This window comes from Heliangelus exortis, chromosome Z, assembly GCF_036169615.1.
Source record: "Heliangelus exortis chromosome Z, bHelExo1.hap1, whole genome shotgun sequence".
Taxonomy (NCBI): domain Eukaryota; kingdom Metazoa; phylum Chordata; class Aves; order Apodiformes; family Trochilidae; genus Heliangelus; species Heliangelus exortis.
Genome location: NC_092454.1, coordinates 1,392,267 through 1,404,332, shown reverse-complemented (window position 1 = coordinate 1,404,332; position 12,066 = coordinate 1,392,267). Strand labels below are relative to the sequence as shown.

General features: G+C 45.2%; 1 protein-coding gene across 1 annotated transcript in view; it reads left to right on the top strand.

The window, feature by feature from the left end:
- DCC (DCC netrin 1 receptor) overlaps positions 1–12,066 on the top strand; it is a 496,140-nt gene that overhangs the window by 266,934 nt on the left and 217,140 nt on the right. The window contains exon 7 of the mRNA XM_071730797.1: positions 1,191–1,311. Coding sequence (XP_071586898.1) covers positions 1,191–1,311 — 121 coding nt within the window. The remainder of the gene's footprint in view (positions 1–1,190; positions 1,312–12,066) is intronic.

The following is a 12,066-nucleotide window of genomic DNA, read 5'->3' as shown; positions in this document are numbered from 1 at the left end:
AATTTTAATTTTTTTTACTCATTTCTAGCATATATTTTGATATTTAATCCAATTTTGCCCTCCAGGAGCAGCTTTTCCAATAGGAAACAAAATTTCTGCTGCTTCATAATAGAAATAATTCCCAGTGGGATGTCTTGGGTCAAGTGTGTTGAGGTCACTTCCCAGTTTTTTTCATGGAAAAGTGACCCCATCAGGGTTTTCTTCTGAGTTTTATTAATTTCCCTTCTATTCATGATGTTGGGGAGCAAAAGGAATAAATTCCTTCCCTGAGGAAGTTGCAAATCTGAGACAGGGGATTAAAAATGAGGAAAGGTCCTTTTCACCTCATCCCAACTTTCCAAAGGGAATTTTTGGCCACCTTACCTCAAGGGACATCCCAGTCCAGGATTTTTAGTTGAAATGGCACTGTGGGATGGCCAAAAAAAATCTCTGCTGGGTCCAAAACAAGGTCCCTTATAACTGAGCTGAAATATTTCCATGGAAAATCCCTCTGGAATTTGTCCCCAGGCCACCATGGGTTGGGTTTTTTCAGAGCTGTGGCTTGGTTCTGTGTTTTCTGATTTTTTTTACCTTGTAACAAATAATATTTTTTTTTTCATTGTGCCTTTTAATTACCTGTCAAAAAAAAAAATTCTTTACTGTGCTTGTCACACCCTGCCACAAAAAAAAGCAAATTACACCTTGTTTTTTTTTTTTTTAATCCATCATTAGGAAGGTGTCCAAGGACAGGAGAGCTCAGGGTTGTGTGGGGAGGGTGTTAGGAAATTATTTCACTTTATAATGAAGGCAAAGTCCATTTCAGTCATTTCCCTCACTTGAGAGATTTTTTTCCCCATTTAATTAATTCCTTCTTCTTCCTAAATTTGCTTTAAATGAAGCAGGAATATTTTCTGGAGGACCTCAGACCTTCACCTTCCAGGCAGGATTTATTCAAAGAGTTAAAAGTTTTTTTTTTAAACCTTCAAATTTCTTTTAAATCTTTTCAAATTCTTTTAAATATTTTAAATTAAAAAATTTAAAGTAGTCTCATTTAAATAAAATTTAAATAGTCTCATTTGGAGCTTTAAGCTTCCCTTCTAATAAAAATAAACAGTGTTTCTGGCAAGGTTTATTTTTTATAATCCACATTGACTTTGGATGGTGTTTTTCTAATTAATTCTCTATGATTTTTTTTTTTTTTCTCTCTCCAGGGTGGCAGCAACTTAAGGATTTTGGGCTTGGTAAAGTCAGATGAAGGTTTTTATCAGTGTGTAGCTGAAAATGAAGCTGGGAATGCCCAGGCCAGCACACAGCTCATCATCTCAGAGCCTGGTAAGATGCAAAAAACCTCTAAAATTGGAGATGTAATTAATGCTATTAACAAAAAAAAAAAAAAAAAATCCCAACTGAGCAGCTCTGATGCTTCCCTCCCTCTTCTTTATCCAGCATGGCCCAGGTTATCAGAAAGTTTGGAGGCATTTTGGCCTCTGGGTACTTCACAGATGTTGGATTTGTCCTAGAAATGTCCCTGAAAGTCAAGTAAAACCCCAAAAGCAATTTTTTAGTAGCTCTTGGGTGGTTTTATCCTCTGGAAATAAGAGGAGGAGGTGATGGGAGGGATCAGGCTGGGAGATAAATGAAGAAAATGGGAACAGGGGGAAGTTTCCCCCCTATTTTTCCCTCAGAAGGAGGTGATGGGATCACAGATCCCTCTGGCAGCCAAAATTTAGGAATAAGCACCCCTGGAGCCATCAGTTTGTGGTGTTCCCTCCATGGAAATCCTTCCAGCAAAGGAAAATGGGAACAGGGGGAAGTTTTTCCCCTCATTTTTCCCTCAGAAGGAGGGGATGGGATCACAGATCCCTCTGGTAGCCAAAATTTAGGAGTAAGCTTCACTGGAGCCAAGTTTTCCCCCCTATTTTTCCTTCAGAAGGAGGGGATGGGATCATAGATCCCTCCTGTAGCCAAAATTTAGGAATAAGCCCCCCTGGAGCCATCAGTTTGTGGTGTTCCCTCCATGGAAATCCTTCCAGCAAAGGAAAGTGGGAAGAGAGGGAACTTTTCCCCCCTCTTTTTCCCTCAGAAGGAGGAGATGGGATCACAGATCCCTCTGGCAGCCAAAATTTAGGGATAAGCACCCCTGGAGCCATCAGTTTGTGGTGTTCCCTCCATGGAAATCCTTCCAGCAAAGGAAAATGGGAACAGGGGGAATTTTTTCCCCTCATTTTTCCCTCAGAAGGAGGTGATGGGATCACAGATCCCTCTGGCAGAAAAAATTTAGGAATAAGCTTCACTGGAGCCATCAGTTTGTGGTGTTCCCTCCATGGAAATCCTTCCAGCAAAGGAAAATGGGAACAGGGGGAAGTTTTCCCCCCTATTTTTCCCTCAGAAGGAGGTGATGGGATCACAGATCCCTCTGGTAGCCAAAATTTAGGAATAAGCACCCCTGGAGCCATCAGTTTGTGGTGTTCCCTCCATGGAAATCCTTCCAGCAAAGGAAAATGGGAAGAGGGGGAAGTTTTTCCCCTCATTTTTTCCTTCTTGGTCTTAAATGGAAGTCTGAGCATGGATTTTGCAGCTCTTGGAAGCTCCTCTCCCTGTTCCATCTCCTTTAAAACCCTTCTCTTGATTTTTTTTTTTAATTTTTTTTCTCTTTATTACCTGGAAGCAACTCCAGTAGCAACTGGGAGGGACTGGTCAGAGACTTTTTTCCCCTTGGTGCTCTTTTCAGCCTTGAAATCTTTCAGCTCAGGGATGGATCTGGCTGGGAGATAAATGAAGAAAATGGGAACAGGGGGAAGTTTCCCCCCTGTTTTTCCCTCAGGAGGAGGTGATGGGATCACAGATCCCTTTGGTAGCCAAAATTTAGGAATAAGCACCCCTGGAGCCATCAGTTTGTGGTGTTCCCTCCATGGAAATCCTTCCAGCAAAGGAAAATGGGAACAGGGGGAAGTTTTTCCCTCAGTTTTTCCTTCTTGGTCCTAAATGAAAGTCTGAGCATAGAATTTGCAGCTCTTGGAAGCTCCTCTCCCTGTTCCATCCCCTTTTTGGTGCAGCATCTCCTTTAAAACCCTTCTCTTTTTATTTTTTTTAATTTTTTTCTCTTTATTCCCAGCAAGCAACTCCAGTTGCAACTGGGAGGGACTGGTCAGAGACTTTTTTCCCCTTGGTGCTCTTTTCAGCCTTGAAATCTTTCAGCTCAGGGAGGGATCAGGCTGGGAGATAAATGAAGAAAATGGGAACAGGGGGAAGTTTCCCCCCTATTTTTCCCTCAGGAGGAGGTGATGGGATCACAGATCCCTCTGGTAGCCAAAATTTAGGAATAAGCTTCACTGGAGCCAAGTTTTCCCCCCTATTTTTCCTTCAGGAGGAGGTGATGGGATCACTGATCCCTCTGGCAGCCAAAATTTAGGAATAAGCACCCCTGGAGCCATCAGTTTGTGGTGTTTCCTCCATGGAAATCCTTCCAGCAAAGGGAAATGGGAACAGGGGGAAGTTTCCCCCCCTATTTTTCCCTCAGAAGGAGGTGATGGGATCACAGATCCCTCTGGCAGCCAAAATTTAGGAATAAGCTTCACTGGAGCCAAGTTTTCCCCCCTGTTTTTCCTTCAGAAGGAGGTGATGGGACCACAGATCCCTCTGGTAGCCAAAATTTAGGAATAAGCACCCCTGGAGCCATCAGTTTGTGGTGTTCCCCCCATGGAAATCCTTCCAGCAAAGGAAAATGGGAAGAGGGGGAAGTTTTTCCCCTCAGTTTTTCCTTCTTGGTCCTAAATGAAAGTCTGAGCATGGAATTTGCAGCTCTTGGAAGCTCCTCTCCCTGTTCCATCCCCTTTTTGGTGCAGCATCTCCTTTAAGACCCTTCTCTTGATTTTTTTTTTAATTTTTTTCTCTTTATTCCCAGCAAGCAACTCCAGTAGCAACTGGGAGGGACTGGTCAGAGACTTTTTTCCCCTTGGTGCTCTTTTCAGCCTTGAAATCTTTCAGGTCAGGGAGGGATCAGGCTGGGAGATAAATGAAGAAAATGGGAACAGGGGGAAGTTTTCCCCTCATTTTTCCCTCAGGAGGAGGTGATGGGATCACAGATCCCTCTGGCAGCCAAAATTTAGGAATAAGCTTCACTGGAGCCAAGTTTTCTCCCCTATTTTTCCCTCAGAAGGAGGTGATGGGATCACAGATCCCTCTGGCAGCCAAAATTTAGGAATAAGCACCCCTGGAGCCATCAGTTTGTGGTGTTCCCTCCATGGAAATCCTTCCAGCAAAGGAAAATGGGAACAGGGGGAAGTTTTTCCCCTCATTTTTCCCTCAGGAGGAGGTGGTGGGATCACAGATCCCTCTGGTAGCCAAAATTTAGGAATAAGCACCCCTGGAGCCATCAGTTTGTGGTGTTCCCTCCATGGAAATCCTTCCAGCAAGGAAAAATGGGAACAGGGGGAAGTTTTTCCCCTCAGTTTTTCCTTCTTGGTCCTAAATGAAAGTCTGAGCATGGAATTTGCAGCTCTTAGAAGCTCCTCTCCCTGTTCCATCCCCTTTTTGGTGCAGCATCTCCTTTAAAACCCTTCTCTTGATTTTTTTTTTTAATTTTTTTTCTCTTTATTCCCTGCAAGCAACTCCAGTAGCAACTGGGAGGGACTGGTCAGAGACTTTTTTCCCCTTGGTGCTCTTTTCAGCCTTGAAATCTTTCAGCTCAGGGAGGGATCTGGCTGGGAGATAAATGAAGAAAAAAAATCCCATATCCATGGGGTTGTCCTTATCATCTTCTCTTAGGATCCCCCCCACCTGGGCTCCCTCCCCCCCTTGTTCTGAGGTGGAAATTGCCTGCAGGAGTTTGCTGGGTGGTTTTTGAGGCTGAAAAAGCAGATATTGATTTGGGTTCCCACTTTTGGAGCTCTGCACTCCCCAGAGGTGATGATGAGGTTACATTTCCCAAGGGATCGAGGTGTAAATGAGGTGCAGATCCCAATTAGATCTCAAAATAAAGATCTTTGGGATGGTGAGAGCTGGCAGGAATCCCCATCAACCTTTTTCTTTCCCCATGAACCTTTTTTCCCCATCATCCTTTTTTTCCCCCATCTCCCTTTTTTTCCCCCATCACCCTTTTTCCCCGTCACCCTTTTTTTTCCCCATCACCCTTTTTTCCCCATGAACCTTTTTTCCCCCATCACCCTTTTTTTCCCCCATCACCCTTTTTTTTCCCCATCACCCTTTTTTTCCCATGAACCTTTTTTCCCCCGTCACCCTTTTTTCCCCCCATCACCCTTTTTCCCCCCATCACCCTTTTTTCCCCCATCACCCTTTTTTCCCCCCATCACCCTTTTTTCCCCCATCACCCTTTTTTTTCCCCATCACCCTTTTTTTTCCCCATCACCCTTTTTTTCCCCCATCACCCTTTTTTTCCCCATCACCCTTTTTTTCCCCATCACCCTTTTTTTCCCCATCACCCTTTTTTTCCCCATCACCCTTTTTTTCCCCATCACCCTTTTTTTCCCCATCAACCTTTTATTTCCCCATAACCTTTTTTCCCCCATCATCCTTTTTCCCCATCAACCTTTTTTTTTTCCCCATGAACTTTTTCCCCCATCACCCTTTTTTCCCCCATCACCCTTTTTTTTCCCCATCACCCTTTTTTTTCCCCATCACCCTTTTTCCCCCATCACCCTTTTTCCCCCATCACCCTTTTTTCCCCCATCACCCTTTTTTCCCCCATCACCCTTTTTTTCCCCCATCACCCTTTTTTTTCCCCATCACCCTTTTTTTTCCCCATCACCCTTTTTTTTCCCCATCACCCTTTTTCCCCCCATCACCCTTTTTTCCCCCATCACCCTTTTTTTCTCCCATCACCCTTTTTTTCCCCCATCACCCTTTTTTTCCCCCATCACCCTTTTTTTCCCCCATCACCCTTTTTTTCCCCATCAACCTTTTTTCCCCCATCACCCTTTTTTTCCCCATCACCCTTTTTTCCCCCATCACCCTTTTTTTTCCCCATCACCCTTTTTTTCCCCATCACCCCTTTTTTCCCCATGAACTTTTTTCCCCATCACCCTTTTTTCCCCCATCACCCTTTTTTCCCCCCATCACCCTTTTTTTCCCCCATCACCCTTTTTTTCCCCCATCACCCTTTTTTTTCCCCATCACCCTTTTTTTTCCCCATCACCCTTTTTTTCCCCCATCACCCTTTTTTCCCCCATCACCTTTTTTTCCCCATCACCCTTTTTTTCCCCCATCACCCTTTTTTTCCCCCATCACCCTTTTTTTCCCCCATCACCCTTTTTTTCCCCCATCACCCTTTTTTTCCCCCATCACCCTTTTTTTCCCCCATCACCCTTTTTTTTCCCCATCACCCTTTTTTTTCCCCATCACCCTTTTTTTTCCCCATCACCCTTTTTTTCCCCCATGAACCTTTTTTTTTTCCCCATGAACCATTTTTCCCCATGAACTTTTTTCCCCATCACCCTTTTTTTCCCCCATCACCCTTTTTTTCCCCCATCACCCTTTTTTCCCCCATCACCCTTTTTTCCCCCCATCACCCTTTTTTCCCCCCATCACCCTTTTTTCCCCCCATCACCCTTTTTTCCCCCCATCACCCTTTTTGTCCCCCATCACCCTTTTTGTCCCCCATCACCCTTTTTTTCCCCCATCACCCTTTTTTTTCCCCATCAACCTTTTCTTCCCCCATCAACCTCATTTTCCATCAACCTTTCTTTTCCCCGTCAACCTTTTTTCCCCATGAACTTTTTTCCCCATCACCCTTTTTTCCCCATCACCCTTTTTTCCCCATTACCCTTTTTTCCCCATCACCCTTTTTTTCCCCATCACCCTTTTTTCCCCCATCACCCTTTTTCCCCCATCACCCTTTTTTTTCCCATCACCCTTTTTCCCCCATCACCCTTTTTTCCCCCATCACCCTTTTTTTCCCCCATCACCCTTTTTTTCCCCCATCACCCTTTTTTTTCCCCATCACCCTTTTTTTTCCCCATCACCCTTTTTCCCCCCATCACCCTTTTTTCCCCCATCACCCTTTTTTTCTCCCATCACCCTTTTTTTCCCCATCACCCTTTTTTCTCCCATCACCCTTTTTTCCCTCCCATCACCCTTTTTTTCCCCATAACCTTTTTTCCGCCATCATCCTTTTTCCCCATCAACCTTTTTTTTTCCCCATCACCCCTTTTTTCCCCATGAACCTTTTTTCCCCATCACCCCTTTTTTTCCCATGACCCTTTTTCCCCCATCACCCTTTTTTTCCCCCATCACCCTTTTTTCCCCCATCACCCTTTTTTTCCCCATCACCCTTTTTTTCCCCATCACCCTTTTTTTCCCCATCACCCTTTTTTTCCCCATCACCTTTTTTTCCCCCACCACCCTTTTTTTCCCCATCACCCTTTTTTTCCCCCATCACCCTTTTTTTCCCCCATCACCCTTTTTTTCCCCCATCACCCTTTTTTTCCCCCATCACCCTTTTTCCCCCATCACCCTTTTTCCCCCATCACCCTTTTTCCCCCATCACCCTTTTTTCCCCCATCACCCTTTTATTTCCCAATCACCCTTTTTTCCCCCATCACCCTTTTTCCCCCATCACCCTTTTTTCCCCCATCACCCTTTTATTTCCCAATCACCCTTTTTCCCCATCAACCTTTTTTTTTCCCCATGAACCTTTTTCCCCATGAACTTTTTTCCCCATCATCCTTTTTTTTCCATCATCAACCTCATTTTCTATCAACCTTTTTTTTCCCCATCAACCTTTCTTTTCCCCATGAACCTTTTTTCCCCATGAACTTTTTTCCTCATCCACCTTTTCTCCCTATCATCCTTTTTCCCCATCAACCTTTTTTTTCCCCATCATCCTTTTTCCCCATCAACCTCTTCCCCATCAACCTCTTCCCCATCAACCTTTTCTTTTCCCACCAACCTTTTTTTTTCCCCATCATCCTTTCTCCCCATGAACCTTTTTTCCCCATGATCCTTTTTCCCCATGATCCTTTTTCCCCATGATCCTTTTTCCCCATGATCCTTTTTCCCCATGATCCTTTTTCCCCATCATCCTTTCTCCCCATGATCCTTTTTCCCCATGAACCTTTTTCCCCATGAACCTTTTTCCCCATGAACCTTTTTCCCCATGAACCTTTTTCCCCATGAACCTTTTTCCCCATGATCCTTTTTCCCCATGATCCTTTTTCCCCATGATCCTTTTTCCCCATCATCTTTTTTCCCAATGACCCTTTTTTTCCCCATCATCTTTTTTTCCCCATCATCTTTTTTCCCAATGAACCTTTTTTCCCCATCAACCTTTTTTCCCCATCAACCTTTTTTTCCCATCATCCTTTTTTTCCCATGTTCCTTTTTCCCCATGAACCTTTTTTCCCCATGAACCTTTTTTCCCCATGAACCTTTTTTCCCCATGAACCTTTTTTTCCCCATGAACCTTTTTTCCCCATGATCCTTTTTTCCCCATGATCCTTTTTTCCCAATCAACCTTATTTTCCATCAACCTTTCTTTTCCCCATCCTTTTTTCCCCATGTTCCTTTTTCCCCATGAACCTTTTTTCCCCATGAACCTTTTTTCCCCATCATCCTTTTTCCCCATGATCCTTTTTCCCCATGATCCTTTTTCCCCATGATCCTTTTTCCCCATCATCCTTTTTCCCCATCATCCTTTTTCCCCATCATCCTTTTTCCCAATGACCCTTTTTTTCCCCATCATCTTTTTTTCCCCATCATCTTTTTTTCCCCATCATCTTTTTTTCCCCATCATCTTTTTTTCCCCATCATCTTTTTTTCCCCATCATCTTTTTTCCCAATGAACCTTTTTTCCCCATCAACCTTTTTTTCCCATCATCCTTTTTTCCCCATGTTCCTTTTTCCCCATGAACCTTTTTTCCCCATGAACTTTTTTTCCCCATCATCCTTTTTTTCCCCCATCAACCTCATTTTCCATCAACCTTTCTTTTCCCCATGAACCTTTTTTCCCCATGAACTTTTTTCCCTATCATCCTTTTTTTCCCATGTTCCTTTTTCCCCATGAACCTTTTTTCCCCATCACCCTTTTTTTCCCCCATCACCCTTTTTCCTCATCAAACTTTTTTTCCCCATCACCCTTTTTCCCCCATCACCCTTTTTTTTCCTTCATCACCCTTTTTTTCCCCATCAACCTTTCTTTTCCCCATGAACCTTTTTTCCCCATGAACTTTTTTCCCCATCACCCTTTTTTCCCCATCAACCTTTTTTTTCCCCATCACCCTTTTTTTCCCCCATCACCCTTTTTTCCCCATCACCCTTTTTTCCCCATCACCCTTTTTTTCCCCCATCACCCTTTTTTCCCCCATCACCCTTTTTTCCCCCCATCTCCCTTTTTTTTCCCCACCACCCTTTTTTTTCCCCATCAACCTTTTTTTTTTCCCCATGAACCTGTTTTCCCCATGAACTTTTTTCCCCATCACCCTTTTTTTCCCCCATCACCCTTTTTTCCCCATCACCCTTTTTTCCCCCATCACCCTTTTTTTCCCCCATCACCCTTTTTTTTCCCCATCAACCTTTTCTTTCCCCATAACCTTTTTTCCCCCATCATCCTTTTTCCCCCATCACCCTTTTTTTTCCCCATCACCCTTTTTTTTCCCCATCACCCTTTTTTTTCCCCATCACCCTTTTTTTTCCCCCATCACCCTTTTTTTCCCCATCAACCTTTTCTTTCCCCATAACCTTTTTTTTTCCCCTCCACCCCTTTTTTTCCCATGAACCTTTTTTCCCCCATCACCCTTTTTTCCCCCATCACCCTTTTTTTCCCCCATCACCCTTTTTTTCCCCCATCACCCTTTTTCCCCCATCACCCTTTTTTTTCCCCACCACCCTTTCTCCCCTTCACCATGGGGATATTTTCCCTGTCTTTTGTTTTCTCTCTCTTTTGTTTCCTTTCAAGCTGAACCTTTGTGCACTTGGGGGATGTTTCCAGGCCTCACCATCCAAAGGGAAGAGGTTTTTTTCCTGCTGTGCTGAGCTTTAAGCTGGTTGCAGGATCCTCTGAAGGGACCCTGGGGACTTCCTTGCTGCTCCCAGCTGGTGACAGGCAGGAGATTTCCCTCCCCACCTCCCTTTTATTTTTAATTTTTTTATTCTGCTTGGCAGTGGATTAAACTGAAATGAGAAGAAAATGAAAAGAAAATCCTAAGGAGCTCCAGGACAGCATTGTAAACTCTTCAATTTCCCTTTTTAAGTGATTATTTTTTTTTTTTCTGCCTTTTTAATCAGCTCAAACAATGCCACACCAATTCCTATGAGATGAAGGGGGGGGTGAAGCTTGCACAGATGGTGGGGAAGGCAGCTAGAAATACAAATGAAGTGGTTGGGCTGGCAGCAAGAAAAAAAAAAAACCCTTCTGCTTTGATTTTTGGGGCAGGAAAGGTCCCAGCAGAGCCTGTGCTGGCTGGTGGTGAAGTTTTGAACTAAAATCATGGGATGGTTTGGGTTGAAAGGGACCTTAAAGCAGGGACATCTCCCACCAACCCCATCCAAGCTGAGCTGAGACCCAGGGATGAGGCAGCCACAGCTTTTCTGGGCAACCTGGGGCTCAGCACCCTCCCAGTAAGGAATTTCTTTGGAATTAATCAGGAAAAATCCCATTAATATCCTTACTCATCAATACTTGTCATCCCTTTCTGGGGACATTCAGCTGGAAGAGGTGTCAAGAGAAACATGTTGAAGGCTCCTCTGAGCTTTTAAAGGGTCAAATAAACCCTTTTTTAAACTTCTTTCTTTCCCTCCTTTCTTTCCCTCCTTTCTTTCCCTCCTTTCTCTCCCTCCTTTCTCTCCCTCCTTTCTCTCCCTCCTTCCTCTCCCTCCTTCCCCTCCCTCCTTCCCCTCCCTCCTTCCCCTCCCTCCTTCCCCTCCCTCCTTCCCCTCCCTCCTTCCCCTCCCTCCTTCCCCTCCCTCCTTCCCCTCCCTCCTTCCCCTCCCTCCTTCCCCTCCCTCCTTCCTCTCCCTCCTTCCCCTCCCTCCTTCCCCTCCCTCCTTCCCCTCCCTCCTTCCCCTCCCTCCTTCCCCTCCCTCCTTCCCCTCCCTCCTTCCCCTCCCTCCTTCCTCTCCCTCCTTCCTCTCCCTCCTTCCCCTCCCTCCTTCCCCTCCCTCCTTCCCCTCCCTCCTTCCCCTCCCTCCTTCCCCTCCCTCCTTCCCCTCCCTCCTTCCCCTCCCTCCTTCCCCTCCCTCCTTCCCCTCCCTCCTTCCCCTCCCTCCTTCCCCTCCCTCCTTCCCCTCCCTCCTTCCCCTCCCTCCTTCCTCTCCCTCCCTCCTCTCCCTCCCTCCTCTCCCTCCCTCCTCTCCCTCCCTCCTCTCCCTCCCTCCTCTCCCTCCCTCCTCTCCCTTCTTCCTCTCCCTCCTTCCTCTCCCTCCTTCCTCTCCCTCCTTCCTCTCCCTCTTTCCTCTCCCTCCTTCCTCTCCCTCCTTCCTCTCCCTCCTTCCCCTCCCTCCTTCCCCTCCCTCCTTCCCCTCCCTCCTCTCCCTCCCTCCTCTCCCTCCCTCCTCTCCCTCCCTCCTCTCCCTCCCTCCTCTCCCTCCCTCCTCTCCCTCCCTGGAAAAAGCTGAGGAAGAAACCCTCTCCTTAAAACCAGGAAAAAACATGGAAATGAGAAGCAGGAGCTGCCTGGGCTTTCTCTGCCCTTCCCTTTTCTCATTTTTTCTGGGATTTTTGGTCTTTCTTTTTAATTCCTTTACTTAGAAATTATCAGGTAGATTTCCAGCTTAGGAGGCAGGAGATGGGAGGCTTTTCCATGCCCAAAATCTCATCCCAACCTTTCTGGAGAACAAGAATTAAATTGGGAAACCTGGGAATTACTTTTCTTTCCTACAGAAACAGGGAGGGGATTTTCCAAATAATTTTCCAAACCATTCCTCTCTCCCTAAACTCCTTTCCTAAATCATCCTCTGAGGCACCAGTTCCCCTCTCTTTATTATCATAAGTGTTTTTTTAATTATAGTTTAGTTTCTAATTATTTCCCCTAAAAAAAAACCCACATAAAATCCACTTGATGCAAAGAAACTGAGTTTATCAATAAATAAATTCCACCATGTTTGGGGGAGGCAAGAGCAGAAGAAAGAATTAGA